Here is a 26,513-nt window from a genome sequence, read left to right as displayed (position 1 = left end):
ACAAAGGCAAGCTACGTTAATGAAGCTTGTTACTGTGATGAATCTCTGGGCGAAAATTTTGTGGCCAACGCAGAATTTCAGAGTTTAGCAACATAATAGTATTGATTTAGGGGAGGTTTTGTTTGGAAAACACATCGTCCGTGGTTGCTATCACGAGCGTCTACAAACACTAGCAGTTTAGGAAATGGTTAACTTCTTTTTGGTACAATAAATCAATTTTATAGCTTTTACTAAAAAATATATCATATTGAGGTAGTGTTACGTGTAGGTATTCATCAGTAAAAGTATGTTATAGTTATGTCGTGAGTGATAAAAATAAAAACTAAATCCTATGTTTATGGTTCTATTTAAAGTGTGCCATAGAATATTTGCATTCGTTGCTAAAATTTCGAGATTCCTCCGTTTTCTAGCATTATTTTTAAGCTTTCTTCGCTACAGAGCAGACGTCTGCATAAGAAGGAGAATAGCGAATGTTAGAACTGCAAGCGAGTCACACAGCAAAACTAAATATGTACGTCACAGGGATTTACAATCGTCCCAAAGTTAACTTTCAAGCTGATTATAATTCTGGTAAGAAAGTATACATGTATAACCAAGATACGTCTTCGTTGCATGCTATGACCAGTAATTTCATTCGTACGGTTTTTCTCGTTCATCTGCTTCACTCCGTTCATTCTCCTATTCGGCTCTTTCTAAAGGAATGAACTTGTAAGTGTAATATTCAAACTGAACTTTCTTATTTATTGTACATTCGTCTATGTCTATAACAATTGATCCACCCTCGGCTCCCCTTCCATTTTCTCCGTACTTTCAACAGAGCAACTTCTTGCGTGGTCATCGATAATTTGCGAGATCGGGAAAAGATTTCATTCCTCCACGATTTTCGACGCCAACTGACAACTTTATGAAAATTCCATTTCCATCGGTCCTCTTTTGTCTGAGGATAAAGCAAATTGCGGCGTCTAACGTGCGCCAATTTTCAGATAACCGCACTTTGAAACTATGCTTACCAATTAGTCTTAAATCTCGAAATTTTATCGACCCGGTGTGAGACAAATAATGGAAACTTAAAAGAGGGTGAGTGACCTACCCGAACATGACCCTGTTTTACTCAGTTCCTCTCCTCTTCTACCCGTATCGCGATCTCTCACGGAGACTCTTCAGTTTTCTGCTTCTTTCCTCCGTTTTGAACGGGTACTTTTTTCACATGCGAAAGCTTCCCTTCTTTCTTTCACCCGCGGCGAGCCATTTATAGTTCCATTTTTTTTGTTTCAAATTTCGCTAGTTGCTACTCGGTCGGCTCTTTACTCCCTTGAAAAATTCAGTCTCCTATCTTTATTAATATCTGTATTTCAACCTTCCGCCAGTGCTTCAGGGGGATGAGGTTAAAGTGGCACGTTTCTTCGCAGTGAATCGTTGATTTCGTCTGACGAGCAACTTTCGCGAGTAAAAGGCAGGGGAACTTTTTATTTTTACCAGGATGAGTGGTGACGCTTTTAATACGATTCTATGATGTTGCAATAGAACGGGGCACGCTTCTCAGCTTGTATATAATATTGCACTATAATGTAAATTCTTCGTCTCATATGAGACTCAAAATTCGTATATTCTTTTCGATCTCATATCACATTTCTACCCTTATTCCCTTTAAGGGCGCATCTCTTCTCAATATACATATACTCTTTTCAACGCTTAATTCGGAAAAATTTGCTGCAGAATAAGCTACTAAATACTTTAATGATTTCTTAAATTCTAAAGAAGGTAAAAATCTTGTTATTAGTTTTTCTGCACAGTACTTCGATAACTATTTCTTCTGTACATACTTTTCTGCGAGACTTCGAGATGTTCGAAGTTTATAAATTAAATGCTTGTTATGCGGACAAATTAATTTCATCAAAAAATTTTAATGAACCAGGAGGATTCTGGACAACGCTACAATAAGGAAACCGTAGTGAATGCAAATGGTTGTTGGAGAAATAGAGGCCAGTCTAGCTCAACCTGCTCCCCTCCATTGAAAATCCACCCTTTCTTTTGTGACCGTACAGTACTTTATATTTACGGGCTCGACGAAAAGCATCTAGTTCCTTCGTACACTCTGCCGATGCTTTCCTCGTTCACCCCTTTTTTACAAATTCTTTTGAACTCCTAAGTATCTACACTTCCATTGTATCCTGTTCAACGCTCTTCGTTTTCACTTTCCCTTCCACCAAAAAAATGGAGTACGGATTCTTTCTGCTCTCATTTACCGAGAACCCACCCCAAATGCAGCTCGTGTTACGAACGCATGCATCTTTAACCGTGGACATCACGATGAATTTCACAAAGAACCACTATCAGGCTTTTTCCCTCAAACCAACAACTCGTATGATCACATGGAGACGAAAGCAGGGCAGGGGGACGACCTACGTCAACCCTTTGCTCTGTTTACAACAATCACTCGAGTCCGCGAGTGTTGTGTCCGCGACCGGTCGAAAACCACCCCGCATCTCCGCCCGCACATTTTTTTTCCTCTCTACCGTTTTTTCTCATCCCTCTCGGCGTTTCTTAAGGACAGATAGCAGCCACATACACACATAGAGTTCTTCGCCATTCGTCCCTCAAGCACACTGCTGAATCTCTCTCACTCTTCCTCGCTCCCTCTCTCTCTCTCTCTCTCTCTCGCTTTTTCACTCACCCTCCCCGACCCTTTCGATTCTCCCTTCTCCCTCCACGGAGTCTCCCTATCGGCGAGTCCCAATGTCCCACTCCGTTACCCTCTCTGTCAAGCCCTCCTCACTGCTCTGCGCTCCACGCTTTCCTTCTCTTTCTTTCTCGCTCCCTTCGGTCTCCCGTCGGAGGGAGTACCGCATTAGGACCGAGCGAGAGGGCGATAGCGACACGGTGGGGCTGGCTCTCTCCGGTCTTGCGCGGCGCGCACCAGTCAACCCGGAGCCACGGTAGCGTAAGTAGTGTGTTCGTCACGTTCAAGGGACAGTTACATCAGAACGGCACGGCTCGGCTCTCTTTTTACCGGTCTTTAAATAACGTTCGTGCGTAAAGTGTGAGAGTTCGCCGCCCGACCGATGTAACAACACGCGACACCGGAGATCGTCCCATACGGAGAGAGAACGCGTGTGGTTTTTATATACACATTAGATATATATACATATACGGTTCCGTACGATCGAATCGAGTGCTTTAAATCGTCGTGCCTACACACGTACATATAGTATCATATATGTACGGTAAAAATATTAAACTGTATAATAATAGTAACGTAACAAAGAGGAAACGTTCGGGGGTTGAAGAATTCGCGAGTGATAAGTGAGACACGAGAGACGCACGTTGGAGAACGCGAATTGTACGTAGTTACCAGCGGGGATCGGGTAGGATCGCGGAGAACCGATGGCACGCGAGACCACGGAGTCATCCCTTTCGTCGGCTCGATTCGACCGCACGCTCTACGATCCTCGCGCGTGGAAAGTCGCGGGGATGGGGTCGTGACTGTCCGCAAGTGTCAGTCGACGCCCTGGTCGCCACACAACCGTCGACAACTGCCGGTTTACAGGACGAGGGATTGCTGCCGGATCCTTGTCGGGAGGCGTATAGCAAACGATTTAGCCCTAGTTATTATCACGGACACCTTACCTGCTCGCTGCCAGTGGCAGCACAAAAGAGGGGGAAAAAAAAGTATCGACGTTTCTCAGGGAGCGGAGTGTGCTCACCCCCGCGCGTGAACGGTTTGGGGAGCGAGTAGCGTGCAGCGACGACTCGTGTGCACCGTGGTCCGGTATCCGCGGCCGGTTCACCAGTGAAAGTGAACGATGCGTCGAGACCACCGGCCTTCTCGACACGCACGCCGCTTTTGTGACAGGGTTGTATTTCTGTGATAAGGGAGGATCGTCGTACCAGGTGGTGGTGATTCGCGGTGACCAAAGTAATCGTGCACTGGCTGACTGGCTGGAGGGTAAACCGTGAAAAGTGGTGGGTTCCCAATTCTGTGTTTACCGTTGAACGTTCTTTTTCCATCGCTCCGCTCGGTTCTGATATTATCATCGCACGAACACGCGTTACGTGCCCACGTATACGTATGTACAAGAGAGTCCGCTAAGTTATTGGACCCGATTCTCTCGATTCAATATAGGCTACGGGGAGGTTCGTGTTTCGTTCGGTTTTTTCGTGGTATTTGGGACACGGTGATCGAGAGGTGCAAGTGACGTTTCGGATTGTATTTTTAGTAACGATTACATTCATCAGCTAATAATGGAGGATCAGAGAAGCTCTCGATAATCGTGTTCTCGAGTGTTGACGCAATGTGTGAGATGGTCCGTTTCCACTTTGTTTACCGTGCCACTTGTCATTTTCCGAGATGCATAGGAAAGAACTGTGTCCAGTTTCAATTCGAGACTCTCCTTTTCCGAACACTTCCAACGCGATTTTGATCCATCTCCATCCTCTTCCTATTTAGTTCTGAATTATTTACTTTCTTCCAAATAATTGATATTGAAAAGTTTCATGTAGCAGGAAATGTTCCCCTGTTGTCTCGTCCCCTCGTCGTCGTATGTGTTTTCATTCGCGGGTGTCTCGCTCCTTCTTATGTTCCGCCGCTATTTTACCTTTCCACCGTCCCAACCGTACACTTATTTTCCTCCCGGTTATGGATATTATTAAGTAATATCTACATTGCGCACGCGGCGATACGCTCGCGGCCGGTTGCTTGTATGCGTGCATAGATGCCAGCGTGCAGTGTATGTACTTGCTTGCGTGCGCGCCTGCGCTCCATGCGTTGTTGGTAACGCACGCAGGCGAACTGAAAAACGCGGGTTCTCGTCTCGATTTTCGCCGTCGATATGCACGCGATGTACAAGATTTTCTTCAAGAATATCTTTTTTTAAATGAACGTATAATTAATAACAAGGAATATGTATGATGGAAGTCGATTTTCATATATAATCTATTTTTTTTAATCTTGCCATGAAGTCAATTGATAGATATTAAATACGAAGTAAACAAGATGAGAAGTAGAGAATTATAAAGATGAGAAATAGAGATATACTGGCAGACAGAGAATTTGATGAAAATCACAATATAGTTAATCTCAAATTATTGCTGTACCCATCATCGAGTAGGATATCAAATTACAATTAGTATAGCTACCTGGTATACCTTAAAGTGTTTTTTAATTGGATTCTTATCCAGATCGTCTGACGACAGCTTTCTCGTTTCTAGTAAATATCGGTGGCCCACTTGTTACGCAGCTTCGTGTCATTGACTTTTGAATGAAAGGTACAGCGCCACGTGTGTCGAAGTAATTAGGAAGGCATAATTCTCGAGCACGTTCAAAGAGTAGGGAATACTCGTAATTCTTCTTTCTAACGATCTCGTCGTGATGCAATCGAAAATATTCACGTGCTGCAATACGAAACAGAAGGAGTTGATCGCGATGTTAAGAAAATCCTTACTATCTACGAAATATTCTCACATTCCTTCAATTCGTCAACATTAAATAATAATAAGAGTAGCTTACTCTTGTTTTAGAAATTGAGGACTTTTTAAAAGCAGTACTTTTTGGTATATTTGACACTTGCTATTATAAATGCACGATGTTTGTTGTCATTGTTTGATATTGAGTTACGACAATATGTAGTTGAGTTTCATTTTAAGGGGCTAGGGTAGTCGCGTGACTCTTCTAACATTTGTCGGTACATTTTTATGGATTACTCAGGACACCTGTCTTCGATATAATAGCAATCAAATGTTCGTCACGAGAAATGATTGCAAACTGATCGGTGAAACGCGACGAAAAGCTGTTTGGACTTGGTGCAGCGTGCATAAGCGAGTCACCTGCGAGTCTCGGACAAAACGGCAGCGATGCCGTAATAACGCCGCGCCGACACGCTCGTGCCAGAACCAAAGTATACGCTCGGTGTACACGACCTAAATAAGATGCGATGCCCCCCGGGGCGAAAGTAATTCACAGACACACACACACGTCACAGACGTGTACGTATACGTTGAATACCGAGCACTGAGCGTGGGCTACAGTTTACGAAGTGATGCAGGAACGCGCCGACCGCTTTAGCGTAAGCTTCGATCCGCGTTTTTCGCAGCTTTTCTCGCTACCAGCGTACGCGTTGCGGGATATTCGCGTCATTCGGAATCGGATGAAATCGACGAGAAATTCGTCGACGGGACATCGAGCCTGCCTGTCCGTTTGTTTCAGCCGTGATATCGGAGTACGATCGCAAGTTTGCAAGTTGTTGCGCGACCGGCCTGCTAACCGTCCGATAATGAACACGCAGATGAATTGGAAGATCGTTGACCGACGGTGAACAGCGTGGTATCGTTACCGATTGTGGAAATCAGATTCGATTTACATGTTACAATTAGATTCAATTTAAGGGATGCTTTGTCTTCGGAATAGTAAATTCAATAGTGGCAACTTTGTAAGTTTTAATTCTTTATTACTATCAAAGGGGATGTTATAACGTCCGTATTGAATATGTTGAATGCTAGAATATACGCTTCAGTAATAATGAGACAGGTAAAGAATCTTAAATTGTGAAATTTTTGGGCGGTAGTTCAAGCTTTGTTTTATTATCTAAGAATTTCGTATGATGTATAAATTGGCTCTGTCTTCAGGAAGAAAAATGTTGTTCCTTTTTCTTATAATTTACGAATTCATTAAGAGATAACGGGAACTATGTAAAGTATTTGAGGAATGAAATTAAGAAACATGCAAAGAAAGTGAAAGGAATTTTAGCTCGGCTAGGTAAACGCCTTACGATTCTGAAAAAAGAAGTCCCGAAAAATTTCGTTGTACAAAAGACGTCTGATACTCTCGTTAAAAAATTACACTTCACGTCTAATAGAAGCAAAACAAACGAAAGATGTCCAATTGAGCAGAAGTATCCGTAAAAAAACGCGAACCCGCGCGCATCGAGTCGCGAAAGGGGTTAACGGTTCATTATCACCCCGTTTCATCGATAGAAGCACAGCACACCGACGACGCGGCACGGTGCAGCGCGAAACTCGAAGTAGGGAATGTGTACGGGGCGGTTAGAGTGGTGTACACACAGATGTGTATCACAGCGTGTGTACAGCTATGCATATAGGTACCGTATAAACGTGCATGTCGACGGGACGCGTGGCGAACGAGGAGGTCCGCTAGCCACGGAGAATAGAGCGAGAAAAGTGGGAAGAAGAGCTTGTACAGGAGGAGAGGGAAAGAAGGAACGAGGAGTGCATCGAGTTAGTGGGCTAGTGGGGCCGGCAGAATGTAGCCCGTACGGTACATCGTCTCCCTCTTTATCTCTCCCTCGCTTCTTCCGTTCTTCCTTCCTTCCTTCTTTCCCACCGTGCTCGCTATCTTTGTCTCGGTTGTTAATCCGCACTTCGTCTCGTCTTGTTCACTTCTCTTCACTCGTCTCCGCTGCAACCATATCCATATAATGGGGTTCGCTATTCGTTTCGGTGTGTAGGTCGCGTATGCAATCGTGTACCGAGGACTCTCCGCGTGGTACACGTATGACGCGTTACACACGTTCAAATGTAGGTACGCAAAGGTAAATGGGACCGTAAGGGATAAATCTAGAGTGGTATGTACGCGGGCGAACTTACTTACCTTCCTCAATCGTATATATGCATTGAATATAATATTTTTTGTGTCATTTTACAGTAGTAACAGCGCGTGGATAATTGTATGTATCCTCAGATATTCGCTTGGCGGCGTATTTATTCACGCATTAAATATAGCAGCGATATGGTTCATTAGCGCACTCCGGTGTACGACACTCGCCTGTGTATCGTGTGTAAGCGATAATGCGGGGAGTCGTGGTTTTTTTCGCGCGCACTTTCGTCGCAGTTATTGCGTAACGTTGCCGCCTGCATCGGTCGCCGCGCCGCGCCGTGACGCGTCATACACTTGCATCCATCCCTGCGCTTGTGGCGCACGAAATCACAGTGACACAGATCATTACACGGGCGGCAGTGTGTCGCCTATATGCACGACCGCCTTAGTGTATGTGAGCGCAAGGCATATACGTGGTTGTACATACGTATGTACATGCCGAACCCCTTGCATGTACGGGCGTACATACCATTCTGTATACAGGTGCGTACAAAAAACAGTCGGTGTGTGTGTATGTATGTGCTTACAAGCTCACGTGTACGTATATTGGGACGCGGGTGTGGGCATACCGCCGCGACGCTTCTTTCCACGGTGAATCCCACCCTGTCCCAGAGAGGCGCGGGCTCTGCAAAGCGACATGAAAGTACGGAATAGGCCGTCCGTCGGTAGATGCGCACACAGAGATGGGTGCACATCTACACGCGTGAGGGACGTAGTATATAGGCGGATGGGTGGGTGGGTAGGCAAAGCGAGGCACAGGCTCGGCTGGTGGTCGCTCGGTTGCGAGGTTCGCTCGATAGCAAAGTGCGGTTCCCCTCGACACGAGCTCTCGTACTTGCAACGCGGCAGGATTAAAGGGGAACAGCCCGTGTACGGAAATGCACGATCGATGCGCACATGTCTGAATTTTCGTGTCAAGTCGTGACCGATCGACCACGGTCTACGGCCTACGGTAATGCCGCCAGTCTGCTACTCCCGGTGACGACCAATTTTATCCCCTTCTTACCATTTCCTTGGAAAGCTCCAAGTAAAATTTACTCCGTTTTTAGATGAAACGTTCCATTCTTCTTCTGAAACATTTTCCTATTTTCTAAGAATTTGCAGTTGCCAGACCGAATAATTCACAGTCTGGCGACCAGGAACTGTATTCGTTCTTTTCAATTTTGGGACACATTTCTTTTCCTCTGTTAGAAAATATAATTTCTTGACTTTTGAGCTTTAAACAGTTTCTTTTATATATTACGTGAAAAACAAGTGTTGTAGGCTTGTATAAATCTGTACGTGTCACTGATATTGATTTAAATACCAGAATAGAGCAACCGGTCTAACTATTGTTGTTTACCTTCTACTTTTCGTCGTACGTCGTCAATGCCCTGTCGTAACGAGATGCAACATGTTAATTAGATTCACCATTTAACGGTGTCAGGCATCCGTGTGACAAGTGCACGAAGCATATGCGAGTAGATGAACACGACAACCTACCGAACACGATACCCATCTCGAAACACGTGCGTGTCACCTCTGGTTTATCCTATCCTCTTACACCTCTCACTTTTCTTTTCGCGTGACTCTCTTTTTACGTTTCGTACACGTGGCTCGTATAATTGTTCTACTTCCTCGACTCCAATCATCTTTCCGTTTTTGTACAGAAAATTGTATTTGATGTAACGACCCTCAAAAACCCTTTGGGAAGGGTAGTTTCTACGACTAAAAAAAGTTCGAACGTTACCGAGCGGAACGATGGCCAGCGAAAGAGTTAACGAAGCACGCTGACGAGATTGTTTGCAGATCGACGATCCTCGAACGTGAGACGCCCGTGGCGCCATGTCACGCGAGTTGCCAGCAACGAAGGCGTCGACGAAATCAAAGGACACGATCGCAACATCGACGACCACGACCAGTCGGCTTGGCGTGCTCCGACTTCGTGGCGATTGAGGCTGGCCGACGCACAGTCCGACGGGACGTTCATTAGCCAAGGTGCTGACGATACTAATAAGAGTAGAAGAGAGGTGATACACGGTAAATCGTGTCACGCAGTGGCGTAGGGCGAGTCGGGGTGGCGTGGAGGAGGCGGAAGAGGAGGTGGAGACGGAAGCGGACGATGACGACCGGCACCGTGTTAACGTAATACCGGCGAAAAGAGGGAGAGGACGCGTGTCGTTGTTGTACGCTTAAAATCGGTTGACGATACCGGAAGTGATACATCTATATATATATATATATATATATATACATATACACGCATTATATATATATATATACATACGCATAGCAAGTGTTAAGTTAGAAAAAAAAAACGGGTTCTAGTGCCGGTTCGTAAAGTGCATAAAAAGAAAATATCGAGCTTAGTAAATAATCGGTAGGAAAAGTAGCAGATTAAAGAAGTGTTACAAAAAGATAGTTTTGCTAACGATCACTCGACATCGATTCGACAATATTCAACGTGAAGCAATCGAAACACCGTTAATGGAAACGATGCTAAATTGTATAACCGAATAATCGTGGATTAGAAAAGAAGGAAGAGTACAACGTTACGAAGTGGAATTCTCGTGATAATATCAATTCTGAGTAAGAATCTAGCTGTAACGGTAACGTGGTGGTGCATAGTACAACGTGTACGATAAATACGTAGATTAATAGAACGGCAATCGACACTGCACAAGAGGCGAATATTCGTGTGATAAGTGAACCGAGCCGGAACTTCGAAATAGGAATCACCCTGAAACACGGTCGAGACCCGACGAAGACGTCCTTTCGGGTGGCGTCGCGGCGCGCCGCAGCGGATGTTACGCCGAGTTGGTAAAGGGCGCCGGGTGATCTACAATTGTAGCAGCCTGGAAGAGACGAAAGGCCATCACCACGGCGTTCAACATGTTCGAGATGTGGAGCGCGGTGAGTTCCAAGTTGGAACACTCCGCGACCTCCTCGGGCTCGCCGTTACCTCTGACCTCGCACGCACCGCAGACGCCTCATACATCGTCCGGAAGCATAAAAGGTAAACCAAAAAGTTCCGTTACATTGCGTCTACGTTCGTATGTCTGTCTGCGTATACAAGTCTGAACGGCCGTGTGTAGAATCTTTGCGTTCCCACGACGGCTGTGCGATATTTAAGAAAAAACGATCACGCGTATGAAATAACGACCGGTGCGTGATCGCCTAACACGAATTTTCTAATTCCACTCATGTCAGAAAACCGTTGAACGAACCCCACGAAGTTACCGTGAGCCGATTTTATATAACGTTTTTTGGAGAATAATTCGCTCTACGTCTCTTGTTGATATTTTAGCTACTGCGTATCTACGGTATACGCGAAAGCGCGTACGCGTTTTTCTTTCATCGTTTCTAAAGAGGAACAGTTACTTCGTGGAATCACGGAGCACGTCCTCCATCCTATTTTTCATTGAAGCTCGAGATAAGACGATGAGCAAATATTTTTTCTTCTCTCTCACTCACTGCAGGTTTTGCGAAATTCATGCCTCTAAACGAAAGAATGTTAATTTTACATTTAGCAGAAAGTTGTAATTTTGTTCGTAACCATTTTAGTCAATCTCAGATCTTTTATTTGTTAGAATCTACATAATTAAATAATAACTTCGAATATTTCTCTCCATTGAATATCAATTACTATGCGTGAAAGTATTTATTTCACTTAATTGGAGCTAATTGATTATCGAAGTTTAGCATCTTTATGCTTTAGATTTATGTAACTTTTCGCATGTTCAAAGTTTGACTTCTAGAGCTCGAATTCGCAGATGTTCGTTAGTTGAGTTGCGCGCGTTCCATCGCTTACTTCCGCGCGTGTCTAGCCCGCAGTAGATTAAGTGCTGCATGGTCAGACACCGAAAATCTCACCGCGCAAGCAGCAGCTTTAACTATTCAATCTAGTTCCATGTAAGAATAGAAATTCATGTAGCGATATTTAGCAGACTTATGAGACTTATGATAATTCGCGTACATATTATTTTTATTATCAAACATTATTTAGATTGTCTTCGTTTAATAAGGAAGTATTTCTGCAGAATTTAGATTTTGCAATTAGATGAATTAATGTATTAGGAACAAAATAAATGTATAATTATACGGATTACGGACACGAAGAGGTTAACGATCGCTAACTCGTCGGATAAATTTTAGCAATGCGCTGAGCGTTCTAAAAAAGAACAAAATTCTTAATTCATATTCCGCTGCGAATGTCGTCATTTGCGTCACAGGGGTTCCATTCGCAACGCGTTCATAATTTAAATACAAATCTGTGCGCGAAAGTTTCACGGTGAAATTTGCGGAGAATCCGGCTTCGAAGAGATACATTGAAACGCGACTGTACGTATATTATTTACACAATACTTTTGCGAATTAACTTCGTTACATGGCGAAATGTACCTAGGCATTACGTATTACGTAATCGCGGGCGTCGTACAATCGTTCGAAATTTGCTTAATGGTGGTGACGACGACGTTTCAGCTTTGATGGCTGATGAACGCGACCAAATGATCCCATAAACGCGGAACACCCTGTCGATTATTCAATCCTGTTATCGCGCAAGATTGCTTGAATTGATCTCAAACATTGGTTTGATGTGATTGATGTAGCTTCCGAAATGATTGGCCAATCAGATAACGGTGATACCTGTGCGTAAATATGTATCGATTCGCAAACGTTGTATACGGCAAACGGTCATTACTGGAGCTTTGCGGGATCGTCGATTTCGGTGAATAACGTGGAAACCTATATTTGTATGGGTTTATACAACTTTAAATACAATTGACTTATGAACGTTTGACATATTCTGAAATTCAGAACAGGATGGGATCTAAATTCTGTCATTTCTAGTACATTTGTGGTACACATTTAGTGTTATAATGATCATCATTAAAGAAGAATTCTTTTATCTACTAACAGTTTAAAGGAAGGAGTGAATTCGTTTAGAATCTAGCAATGGGAATGCCTCGAAACATTTCAAAACTGTTCATACAATGCCGCAAATTGATTTTTTCAAAATCGTTCCTGAAAATGACTGCGAATTCTCGTTATATTTACATCTTACTCTATTCCATTTATAAGTAGTAACTTAACTTATAACCAGTTTTAACAAACTAGACATTTTAAAGAAATGATTTTTAATTCAACTCCAGAATGGAATACAATTGTCAGTCGCCTCGTTAAGCCTTTTATTCAACCAATCGGGCTGAAACAATAAACGTTTAGTGTTGATGCGATGTACAGAGAAGCCATTTCCGCGAACTCAGAGTACTATGACGATCGCTAATCAAACTTTGTAGTGTGAAAGCTCCTGCGGGAACTATGGAGTTCTAGGACGCGTTACAGTGAACATGAATTCATTCATGCGAATTATCTTTCGCAGTCAATGAGACCATAAGAAATCAAGCGTTTCATCGTTCATATACATATGTATATCTGTGCCTCGTAATAAGGGTACATGCAATTTTAGTTTGCACGAGTATGGCGAAAAAATCAAATTCATGACGAATTCACTGACGAATCAATGTGATCAGTCACTGTGCAAGCGGTGGTCCCAAAAATACAAAGCACGTTATACCTGAGAACCAGCATCGATAAGGCCAATTGTTAATAGCTTAGAACTAAAACATATAGCCTCATAATTTTTGTATTCTTAACTTTTATCTTATTTTGGTTTCTTAAATCAGCTCTTAAAATTTTTCGTACCAGTTGCCGAACACCCTATATAACCGAAGAAAACGGGAAGGGAACGGTTTCAAAAACAAGTGGTCGATGTCGCGAGAGTCATAGCCGTCCCGAATACGAATACGCGATCGAAACGCGGCGAGTAAATTATGCAAAGCGAAAGTACCCACGTAAGAGTGAGTTGCGCAAAGGCTTCGTAAGAAGAACGCCCGTAACGTCGCGTCGCGACTATACATATAGTATCGTCGTCCAGCCTTCGCGACGACGTGAAACGAAGTTCGTGCAACGATAGTCACTACTGCTACTGCTTTCCGTAGATTATAGACTAATTAAACTCGTTCACTCGGATTTCGGATTTGCTCAAATTTACGGTATTTAAGAGAAAAATAAAATACATCCATGCTGTCCCACTTACTACGTTCATATAATATTGAAGTAATTCGTGGTTAATTATGCAGCCGCAAATTATCCTGAATACGCGACTATCGGAAATATTTTATGCCTCCCACGAAAGTGTTTATCTGCAAAACGTGCGACGGTTTGCTCGGAGATTGAGGCATGTAACAAACAGAATTCCGATAATGTAAGTTAATGCAATTTTCATATTCTCCGGCGTACACTGTCACGCCGTCTGATTGACAGTTTCGTCCCTTAACGACGGAACTTCGAAAACATCCAATCTGTTTAATGCGTCGAACTTTTACAACGTTACGTAGGAACTACGAAATATAATAGAATAATCCACTTTGTTTAAAAAGAAATCATTAATTAGTCAAGTGGTATTAAAATGTAATAGATAAATCAGAAAACGATCGATCATACTGAGTCGTTAGACGTACAGTAAAACTTGCACATTGCCTACGCAGTAGAGGAACCTTTGATCAGAGCAATAATTTCATGGCATTAGTCAGACCGTCGATAGTTAATAAAATAAAATAGTCGTGAACTTTCCACATGTCATTTGATTCGAGAAGAGCAACCGATAGCGATAGCAAATTTATAGCAACGACGATTCTAACGTCGTTACGTCGCGTCGTCGTATCGCCGTGAAGAAAGTGTTTATTCCGCAAGGCTTTGTGATTTCCTATATATTTATACTAAATATAATTACTATGTTTAACACTCCTTTTCCCACTGTGATCATACATTCGCATTCAGGTGGATGTCCATGTATTTTATTCAGTTCGAACGATTGTTAATACAGTTCCTGCTTTATAAATTGCCATTGAATTAGAACTATTAATATTGGAAATAAGTTAATAAAAGAAACTTATTGAACATAATCTTTTATTACGACTTGGGAGGACGTGTATTCTTTTATTCTTAAGCAGGGAAGAGGCTACCGTTCTTAAGAAAGTTTTCGGGCCTTATCAGAGAAAGCTGACCCCGACCCTGCACAGTGGTTATGACCCAGGCCTCTAGCAATAAATAGTCACACACAACCGATTGGCATAATAGGCTCGTGCTACAAATACGCTGTAGTAGGCGTAGAGTTTCACATAAACATAAGATTCATTTTTGTTATGTGTTAGATTTCGTAATTACTCGTCTAGTGATTCTGGAGTAAGTGCCGTGCTGTTCTTTACAGTCCTCTTACCAGAAGGTCTCGTTTCCTTCCCTACTCCGTGGTCAGATCCTTAAAATACTCTTAATATAATATAATGTGTTAAACGTCACCACGACTTCGAATACCGGCCGCGTCACGAATCCCTTCAATGTGTAACAAAGCTCGCCAGAACTCTTCGCGCGTCCACCGGCAATCGTCGGCCACAGGTATCTCTACTTACCATATATCCGTTCTTTGATAAACACAATGTTTCAAATATCGGGGACTCTTAAAAACTAGGCCGCACATTCCTTACGTGTTGTTCCGGCCGTAGGAACAATTACGAAAAAAGTGGAGACTTCGTTGGGATAATTTATGACAAGTACTTGCGGGAAGGTTATTTTTGAGGATTTAAGCTAACATTTTGAGCGTTGTCATTTCATCCACGACCTTCAGGAAATTAAGTAATTTTGCTCGCAGAAATAAATTACGCTCGTTTCGCAAGCTACTCTTATCCTTACTATTATCTGTGACAATAATTGCCAGTCTTGCATCGTTTATGGATTATAAGTGCGGAAAATTGAAATTTGAAAGAAAAAGAGTTCGCTCTTTTTCAGAACTACAGACAAAATCGAAAAACCGTATTTTATGTGAATTCTTTTTAGTTCTTTCCTTTTATTCGTTAATCCCCAAATGTCTTGAATAAAAATGGTGGCACGAGAAGAAAGGGTATAAAAGAGATTTCAACTTGGGATCCTTTTAACGTAATTTATATAAATATTCGTAAGTTGAACCAAATAATTAAAGCTAAAAATTGTAAGCTTATAAATCGCAGATAGTATGAAAAATTATTCTAAAATAATAAATTCAAACTCATACCGATACACAAGTGAATAGTATTCATAAAAAACATTCTAAATACTAGAAATATGCCGAATGCCAAAATAATTAGCATTATCCACTACTTAAGTACTACTTAAGTACTCATCTCTTAGTAGTAACTATTTAAGTAGAGAAAATTATTTCAATCACTCAGAATTTTTAGAGAAATCATGTCTAATTTAATTGAATGGGGGTATTTTTTCGCTGCATTACGTGGATGAATATTTTATGTATTTTGTTATTATCGCTGAAGTTCCTAGTACGTATTTTTGTACAAGTGAAAGCCAAATTAGCGTTCAATGCCAAATCATAGTTCAACCAGGGTAATTCATCCTCTCGTGAACAGCGCTGCAGTGGCATGGTGTTTTTTCAGAGCCGTTGTTGGACGGGTTCGATATATATCTATCGTTTTATCGTGATCATTCTCCGATTCATACTTATTTCAACACTATAATCACACTTGCCGTTTGGTTCCCATCGAATTTTTTACTAGTTTGCCGAACGAGCTTGTACCTAACAACGATGCTAAAATAAAGTCTGAATGATAATATTGTATTTATGGATTGTATGACATGAATAATATTTATAATTGAAAATGCTGAATTTACGTATTTAGGTATTTTAAAATCCATTTTTGTTTAATACAAATGAACTAATACGAATGAGTGTTGTGTTCAACATAAAATCATAATAGCTGCGGTCACAGTCACAGATTGTCAATGACTGCCACACAATTATGCATGTAGAAAAGTTATTACAATATAATCCAGCTCCGGTGCCGGTGCACGTATCTATGTATGCTTCACGTCATTCAAAGATCATCGACCTTATAGACGTGGCGATACGATAAGATTATAGTAATAGGTACAACTACTGCAAGTAGGTAAATGTCTTTAGACGATAGAACCGTTGGGTTAAGAGCTCTATCGCGAGACTATCTTCAAGAAAATACGCAGCATTATGAAAGGAACTTATAAATCCAAATAATTTAAAAATGCATAAAAAGCAATTACAACAAAACGTTAATATATGTGTACAGGGTGTTTGCGGTAATTTCGACCATCGTTTTTTTTCGTAAACGGTCAATATTACAAAAAGAAGAGAAGGAAGTTGTAGTATATTTTACTAGCAATATCCTGACGTATCTAAATTTTGTCCATTTCTAACATTTTTCTAGAAACAGGTGACCGTCATCTTTTTTAAATGAAATGCTACAAATTTTTTTACATCATATAACGAGCAAACATTAAGATAAGTTCAACCATGCTGTACATTATAGTCTTCAGGGTCATACAAGAAATAAAATAAATATATTTAACATTTAGTAATATTATATTTACTGGTATGTGTAGTAATAAGCCTACATCAATGTGATTTCCGCTGTCTGTGTGAATGTTCATGTTTTCATAAAACAAGCTTATTCTTTTAGTTCAGTATATTTGTGCGTAACAACAACAATGAATACGTATTCATTAGTATCAAATATTTTTACCCATGCATTTCTAGCATAACTATTGTTTTCACAAATAAAGAAACGACAACTAGAAAAAAAGAGAAGGAAACTCTCTGAAAACGCGAGAAGTCACATACACGAGCGCACTGTAAAATTCGTAGAACATTCTGCCACGGTTAATCATCTCTTAATCATTTATAACGGAAGACTGAAACGTCTCTGCGAAGACGGTCCATTAAAACAAATGCGCCAGAGACCCGGAGATTCGTTCAATGATGCTGCTTAAAGAGATATTAATTATTCGACTTCTAAGCCCTTCATTATTCACATAACTGGAACTCGGGGTGCGCGCCTGAGCCGGAATACGCTTGAAAACAGAAAGAAAGAGCGGGAACGAACGAAAGAATCGGAGCGAACGCGGGGCAGAGGTAGCAGGGCTAAGCAGCGCGCGAGCCGCGCGGAGGAGAAAGAGGGTTGGGGGTGGCCGAAGAAAAGAAAGAGGAACACCTACCCTTTAAAACGTGCGCTCTATAGGCACAGGCGGTATAGAACGGAGCGCCGAAGAAAAAAATAATCAGAATGTTGGAAGTAGCGAAAGGGAGACGAAAAAGAGGCAAAGAGTGCAAAAGGAAATACTAGGTACGAGGAACGTGCGAAAGGGAGAAGGATGACGGATACGAGAAATAAAGATGAAAGTTGGATAGACAGAAACGACTATGTTAAAAGTGAGTGAGAGAGACAGATATGTGACAGAGAGAGTCAACGAGAAGATACGAACAGGATAGGGGCTAAACTACCAGGGCTATGAGGGTTGGGTCGCGAAGCTGCTACTGCTAATACTACTGCTACTGCTGGTGCTGCTACTGGTGCTGATGCTGGTGCTGATGCTGGTGCTAGTGCTGGTGCAGCTGCAGTTGCATAAGGGTGAGGTGCGGCAACGGAGAAATGGAAGCGTGGGTTTCCAGATCGATAGCCGCGCGCCCGTGCAACTCGAAGCTCACCTCGCGTCGCCAACCACGCCGGCGACGACGACGACGACGACAATATCATCGTCGTCGTTCTCGTTGTCGTAGTCGTAGTTGTAGCCGTCGTGATCGTGCTTTCGGCGTCGTCGTCATCGTTGACGTATGCTAGGTTGTTCCGCCGCGCAGACGTCGATACGGTTCGCACGTGCAACGTTTTCTCATCGTTCGAGAGCGCGAGCTTTGTCGTGGAAACGACGGACAATAGTCGAGCTTCTTTCTTCGTCTTGCGTTTCTTTTCTCTTATGATTCGTATACATCTACAGCTTCTCTGCTTTTTTGTTATTGTCCGTTTCTTTCTTGTTGCCTTCTTTATGGACATGCCTTGTTCGCCCGATGCAACTTTAACGAGGCGAGAATTTCAACAGATTGGATGTTTCACTGGGAATGGAAAAGCAGATTGACGCGAGGACAGACGGATCGATACGCAGCCGAGCTTCAAGCGTTTCTTCCTTCTTTTTTTTTTTTATTGCGGAAAACTTTTGACCTTCGGAAAAAGTGAAATTATTGAATGTACGTATAATAGCATGGCCATGAAATTAAAGGGTGAATTTATTTGGAGTTCCTTTCTTAACTCGGCTCGATTGGTATATTGATCTCGCAGATTCATTGTCTTCGGCGCTAATGCAGCGACTTGCATGCGCCGCGAACGTTGTTTGTTTCGTAACAGATAAAAACCGAGAAAGAAGGAGAGACCGAGAGAGAGACGTATGTACATAAACGACTGAGATAATTGAACAATGAAACGAATGCGAATAGATGATTCGACAGATCGGAACTTGAAGATGTAATAGCATGTTGTTATCATACGATGTGTATTTATAAATACACCCGGTTTGATATCAAATATTAAGTACTTTGCTGGTCGTTTTAAAAAATGTTAAAGTGCTGTTGTAGCTAGATTATATCATGCTTAATGTATCGTGACCAATTATGCAACGCTAAATACAATTCCAACAAAATATTAGTACATTGATTAAAACGTTTGCGGAAGTCAGTATATTACTTCAACTCCATTTGGACGTTATACGTTGTAGCATTCTTCATTTTCGCGCAATATATTTCAACCCTCCGTCTGCATACTAAGTCGTTTTCGACTTAGGCTGTCCTTCATGTTTCCTGGTCACACGTATTTTTGTTTTGTTTAAAAAAATAACAATAAAAAATATTGGGTGATATTTTAGAAACTTTGGAAAGTGTCGAAGGATTTTTGGAAATTTCATAAAACACAAAAGTTTAAAAATAAAACATGCACGAACATAAACCATCCAGTGTGCAGACGTTGTTAATACTAATAAGGTTGCCAATGGAGGTTCAATACATTTCGTACAGAATATATTTTAATTATATTTCGAACAGAAAATTTTAACGATGGCTAGAGTATTTAAACTTATGAATTGTGTAATTTATATCCAGGTTCTTGTCCATTTCGAAGTTTCGCGCGTAATTATTTGCCTCGATTAAAAACATGTTTCAAATAATACTTACTATATCATAAGACGCGTTACGATAAAATGTCTTTCCTTAAACAGACACACACACACACAAATATATATTTACTCCCAGTTACCTAACGACATCAATGTATAATTATAATATTATGAATTATTCTCGATTCAATTTTAAACTCATTAATTCTTCACTTTACCGCCGCGCGTTATTCTCGTATAATGAATTATGTGTACTGCCGTATTCTGATTATGTACATACTAATGTACCCCATTTCTCCATCATAAATTCTCCAAAGAGATCCTGTATAATTCAGTTTATTCAAAATTCACATTAATACTTCTTTTTTATGTCCACGAGTAGAAACAAAAATAATTAACAACAAAATTAAAGAAATGGCTTTAGAAAATGAGAGATGCTCAGCCCAAGCATTTTTTACGAAAATTTTCTAATTGTCATATCGCTTTATCATTCATCGTTAGTATTGATGAAATCTCTATAGAGCCGGTGTCCACGAATTCCATATCGATGTTCCCAGGGAACGCATTCCCAGCGAATGCCGAACGGTACCTTGGCTACGTGGAACGCACGCAATAGCTCGGTACACCATTAATGATAGGTTACTTAATCGGCATTAATTCCCGATACGCAAAACTGAAAAACAAGTTTGACGCACATCGCTTCCTTTCATTGGCGAGGAAATTGCTAGGATACGTAAGTGCACGCGCCTGGATGCCGGGAACAGTGCTGAATCTCCTTAAAGCGGGATATCTCGATATCGTCGAATCATTTTCGGGTCGAGCCGGTGGACTTGCGATTATGTTTTCACCCTGTGCACCTCGAGATCGTCTTTAATACAAGGGATATCGTTTCCTATGTGTAATACAATTCCAACAAAATATTAGTACATTGATTAAAACGTTTGCGGAAGTCAGTATATTACTTCAACTCCATTTGGACGTTATACGTTGTAGCATTCTTCATTTTCGCGCAATATATTTCAACCCTCCGTCTGCATACTAAGTCGTTTTCGACTTAGGCTGTTCGTCATGTTTCCTGGTTGCACGTATTTTTGTTTTGTTTAAAAAAATAACAATAAAAAATATTGGGTGATATTTTAGAAACTTTGGAAAGTGTCGAAGGATTTTTGGAAATTTCATAAAACACAAAAGTTTAAAAATAAAACATGCACGAACATAAACCATCCAGTGTGCAGACGTTGTTAATACTAATAAGGTTGCCAATGGAGGTTCAATACATTTCGTACAGAATATATTTTAATTATATTTCGAACAGAAAATTTTAACGATGGCTAGAGTATTTAAACTTATGAATTGTGTAATTTATATCCAGGTTCTTGTCCATTTCGAAGTTTCGCGCGTAATTATTTGCCTCGATTAAAAACATGTTTCAAATAATACTTACTATATCATAAGACGCGTTACGATAAAATGTCTTTCCTTAAACAGACACACACACACACAAATATATATTTACTCCCAGTTACCTAACGACATCAATGTATAATTATAATATTATGAATTATTCTCGATTCAATTTTAAACTCATTAATTCTTCACTTTACCGCCGCGCGTTATTCTCGTATAATGAATTATGTGTACTGCCGTATTCTGATTATGTACATACTAATGTACCCCATTTCTCCATCATAAATTCTCCAAAGAGATCCTGTATAATTCAGTTTATTCAAAATTCACATTAATACTTCTTTTTTATGTCCACGAGTAGAAACAAAAATAATTAACAACAAAATTAAAGAAATGGCTTTAGAAAATGAGAGATGCTCAGCCCAAGCATTTTTTACGAAAATTTTCTAATTGTCATATCGCTTTATCATTCATCGTTAGTATTGATGAAATCTCTATAGAGCCGGTGTCCACGAATTCCATATCGATGTTCCCAGGGAACGCATTCCCAGCGAATGCCGAACGGTACCTTGGCTACGTGGAACGCACGCAATAGCTCGGTACACCATTAATGATAGGTTACTTAATCGGCATTAATTCCCGATACGCAAAACTGAAAAACAAGTTTGACGCACATCGCTTCCTTTCATTGGCGAGGAAATTGCTAGGATACGTAAGTGCACGCGCCTGGATGCCGGGAACAGTGCTGAATCTCCTTAAAGCGGGATATCTCGATATCGTCGAATCATTTTCGGGTCGAGCCGGTGGACTTGCGATTATGTTTTCACCCTGTGCACCTCGAGATCGTCTTTAATACAAGGGATATCGTTTCCTATGTGCCTATACATAGCAAGACATATGATAGCAAATCTTAAATAAAGATAAATAGTATAGAGTTCAATTTTTTATAAATGTACAAAATAATTTTCAAAAGTTGTCGGTCATTTGTTAACATGAAACTACAGAACATTTGGTAGAAATCTTGATGCAGTAATAAAAAAAAATCAGTTTCTCGCTTATCTTGTTTAGTTTTTAAAAGAAACAGAATAGAAATGATAAGCAAATTTTATTACTTGTAATACCATTATATTAATGTTATTGATTAATAAACTTTAGTCCATACTTTATATCACTACCATTGACGATCAGTCACTTTACCATTACTGTCTAGTAACTTAACAGTTATATATAATTCTCTACATAAACGTATACATTCATAGTTAAACAATTAAAATTGAACCACTAGATCCTCTTTACAATTCATTATCGTGTACGCTTTAACAGGTGACTCACAAGAAGTAGACCACCACGTGGTTAGTGATGAAGTGTTCGACAGATTGAAATGGCAATCGTAGCGCGTTATCGCGAAGAAAGCTCAATATTTAAGCGAAGCAGGAAGGTACTGATAGGAAGAAAGATTATCGACCGGTGATTCCCGAGTCGGCCCATTGCCACGTTGCCATTCGATGTAGGGCAGCATCACAAAAACGGCACTCTTGGCTCGTCACACTCGTTACCAATTTAGATGTGTCCATTCGAACGCGTTTATACGCGTGCTGAGTCGTTAGACTCATTAGCGACCTGCGCGTTCAATTCGATTCGCTAATGAGTCCACAAATTATTTTTTTAAATCAATTCCCAATGCATAAAAGGAATGGTATTAACGCATAAACAAAACCCGTTACAAGTTAGCCGAAAATTACGGTGAATATATGATGCTATTAAAGTAAACCGTAAATTATTATGTTTAAAATATGCATGGAACCTTGGGAGTGGAGCTTAACGAGCGGATATTTTGAATTCTTCATGTGAAAAGAGTGAACATGTTAACGCAATCAGTAAAATGTCGGTATTATTAAACGGTTCGCACGAAATACGATCTCGACTCTCAAAGGCCATGGATTCTCACAAATGAATGCTAAAAACTGCATTTCGCGTTACATGCGCCGTAAATTACAAATTCGCACTTGTGTTCGAGCAATCAATTGCATTTGAATACTTGAGATGTCTTGCTTCTTTCTACTTTTCACCTATTATCTCGTTCTCTTTTCCTGTTGAAATGATTTTGTGCTAGTTTTTATGAAAAGCATATAATTCTTCAGAGAGAGGTATAGAAATTTTGAATATTTCATTGTAACAATTTGCAGAAAGGATGTGTGTACTAATAGTATGGAACACAATAAAAGTGTGATAAATATGAAGAGAAGGAATCGGATGTAATGGAGTTACGCAGGCGTCGGCGAGATTTTCAAGTGATCTTTTTCGTCCTTCAGTTCTGGTTGTTTGCTCGCGACCATTGAAAACGTAGCAGCGTTGTCCGCACAGAACGCGAGTTTCTGTCACCGAGATTTCGCAAGTTACTCAGTCTGACCGTATCTTCTAGAATTTTTCTCCAGTGTATATTTCGAGTAGAGCCGGTGAAAGGTTCGATTTTTATTGACCGATCGCGATTCACGAGCGAACCCATACTGTGAATTTTTTTCGTTGGAAAGCGCACGATTTGGAGAATCCTCTTTGAACGGAGAGAAAGCGTGGAGAAACTTTTTCTCCGCGAAAAGTTGAGGAGTCTCGAAATTGTACGAAACATATGTTCGCAAGGCACTTCTCGCGGCTGTAATATTTCATAACGGAGCGTATGTACCTTTGAAAATGACCGAATGTGGAAAAAGACAAAGGAACTGAGGGCATTGTGAGCTCTAGACGAACGATAAGATTGCGTAAGGCGAGTCTGACGGCTATGACTATGACTTGACTCTTGCTATGACGTGATCACCATACAACCGTGATCATTAAGGTCTGCGTCGCCGCGTTCCGACACGAATTGTAAAGTTAGAATAATGCTTGGTGGCGTTGCTCTAACGGTTTCCTGGTATTTTTAGCGAGGTCATCCTAAAACTGTGGGAAATGAACAAGAGAATAAGGCTCTTGTGGAAATATTAATGATGACTTTATTTCAGATATGTTACAGGATGGTTTTATAAATTTAATAGCAATGAACATAACAGATATACACAGTAGTGTCGTCGGTAATAAAACGGTAAAACCTTACCGAGCTTTTAATAAATAACGCGAGAATCCTCTTATGGTATCTATTGTATGTTTGTTTAACGATGTTTGAAGAAATACGATTGCGATACCACTGTCACTTCCGATTGAATTACCTTCATATATTCTATACATTAAACTTTTCAAATCTGACATTTAAATTCGTAAATACTTCATAAAAACTTCTGCACCTTAACTGGCCATAAAAACTGTATTTACCAATCGTGCCATAATATATTTTACAAACTCGTGAAATTAACCCTTTCGAACGGAATCGCATTCATGCACATTACATAACAGAGAACTCACGTCGGTAATACGTTAATGTTCTGTATAATTATAAGGACAACCCGTTAGTTTCCCCAGGAATTTCCTGTCGCGGGACCGTGTCACGAAATCGGGGGAGAAAGAGAAAAGTGAAACAGGGTAGAAACTTTTCTGTAGATCATCCCGCTTAGGCTACTTGGGTTGGGCACGTCAGGGCAGGGCATGGAAGGGTAGGGCAGGGCAGGGTGGAAGAGATCGATCGTGGTGTTTACCCGACAGCCGCGTCGCGACGCTGCGGGTTTCGTCGCGGCACGGCGCAACGAACCGCGCGATTTCGCGCTCGAGTACGCGAACTTCGCGCTTTCCAGCGCGCCGCGCGGCGTCACGCTGTAAAAGAGAGAGGGTCGTATTTTACGTAATCGCATCCTGCATGAATGCGATAGTCGGATCTCGCGTAAACAAGCGTCGCCGGCTGCGCGCAACGCGATCGAGGAAAACTCGCGGCGAAAACGCGCGATTTCCCGCGACAGAAAATACAGGCGTGACGTAATCGCGAATACGAGAATTTGCATTTCCTTTGTGCCGCAAATCTTCTTTAATGTAGGTCAAGTATATATTACAACGAACTCCGTGGATGATTTTTATATCTTAGATAGAATATGAACGAGTTGATCGCCAGGTTAAATGAATCAAGGAGAAATTAACCTTCTGCAAACAAATTCTTCTATAGTTGAAAAAAAAAATGATTGATCGCCTGGTTCTTATCCTGCTATGAGAAATATGTACCTACTTCTTGCTAGGAACAGTTTGTTTCATAATAATAGAACGATAGTGCGAGTATGAATAATGTGTATTTGAATGCTAGACTTGTTCAAACCTATTTTCTTCAAATTTAGATATGCACACTATGTAACTGTCGTCTCATGCTGTTCGCACAGAGCTAACAAAGCATTAAGGTGATTAAAGGCGAATAGTTACGGTGCATTATTACAGAACGTTCTCTATGAATTAATTAATTTCCGAGAGATAGAACACAAGCTATAATTAACGAATTGAATTTAGGAAATTTCTGGTAGCAGAAACATATTTGTTCGTGCAACTTATATCGATTCTTATAATTACAAACATTATAGAAAGCATATCTCTAATTCAAACACTTCCCTGCTTTTTTTTAGCACATAAACTCTGAATGATTATACATGACTGTAATCTATAAATGGTCCCTTCTTCTTCTTGTACATATGTATATGCAAAGACAGTACGATTAATCATCATAAAAAGTAAGTAGTATGTAATACAACGTCCTGTGCGCTTGTTAATTGTATAAAATAATCGTAATTTTCGTAAATAAATACTTATCATTTTTATATAGTTCTGTCAAGTTTAATTATGCTTACGCTTTGAAATTAATGATAGAATAGGTTTAACATGGTGTATGAAATAATTTATGCAAATAGAACAATCATTTCAATACAGAGGGAGTATGATTTATTCCTTAAATACTTTCGTTAAAGTGGAATATGAATAGTTTAATATTAATACTGAACGCTTGATAGGAATTCCTTCGATTCTTCGATCATACGCGTCCTAGTTACGAGACCTAATCAAACTATGAGGCCAAGTTGAATTCTTGTAGAACTCGGATGTGCTCATCATTCATTTTTGTTTATATATTACCTATTCATTTTATTACACACGGAGCGAATTTTATGCTAGAAATATTCCAAACAAACTTCAATGTATTTCATCTTTGTTCATATGAGGAATGCTGTTACTTTTATATACGAGGAATAAATTGAATTAAGAAAACTGAGAAGCTAAGAGTCAAAGCTTAGTAGTAACATTGCAATTAGCCACTCGTCAAGAAACAACCCGAGGTAGAACTTTCGTTCATTTGTAATATGAAATCAAGGAAGCGATTGATGAAAGAAAACAGCCAAATCTAAAATTCGCATACACACGTCCGACGTGACGTGGATAAAATACACTGACGCCTATTTAAAAGAAAAGTACCACACTCTTCGGACGATTCCTCGAAAGCCTAATTCTCACTTCTGATGCGCGGAGAGCCTACATTCTCACCATGGTCGATCCCTTTCAGCCGCGTTTAGCGAACGAACAGAACGGAACGTACATTTATTTTCAATAG

The 26,513-nt window shown here is 40.7% G+C and overlaps 1 protein-coding gene across 7 annotated transcripts in view; it reads left to right on the top strand.

The window, feature by feature from the left end:
- The window catches only part of Hr3 (nuclear hormone receptor 3 ROR-beta), a 92,422-nt gene that overhangs the window by 24,545 nt on the left and 41,364 nt on the right, over window positions 1-26,513 (top strand). For 2 of the 7 annotated variants that reach the window (XM_026814161.1, XM_026814159.1), the window contains exons 1-2: window positions 2,933-3,963; window positions 9,398-10,604. The exons of the other annotated variants lie outside the window; for them this stretch is intronic. In XM_026814161.1, coding sequence (XP_026669962.1) covers window positions 10,481-10,604 — 124 coding nt within the window. In that variant the 5' untranslated portion in view covers window positions 2,933-3,963; window positions 9,398-10,480. Of the gene's footprint in view, window positions 1-2,932; window positions 3,964-9,397; window positions 10,605-26,513 lie in introns of those variants that run through there. 7 annotated transcript variants of the gene reach the window in all.

This window comes from Ceratina calcarata, unplaced genomic scaffold (assembly GCF_001652005.2).
Source record: "Ceratina calcarata isolate Rehan_Ccalc_2016 unplaced genomic scaffold, ASM165200v1 scaffold368.2, whole genome shotgun sequence".
Lineage (NCBI taxonomy): Eukaryota > Metazoa > Arthropoda > Insecta > Hymenoptera > Apidae > Ceratina > Ceratina calcarata.
This window is presented reverse-complemented; position numbering and strand designations above follow the sequence as displayed.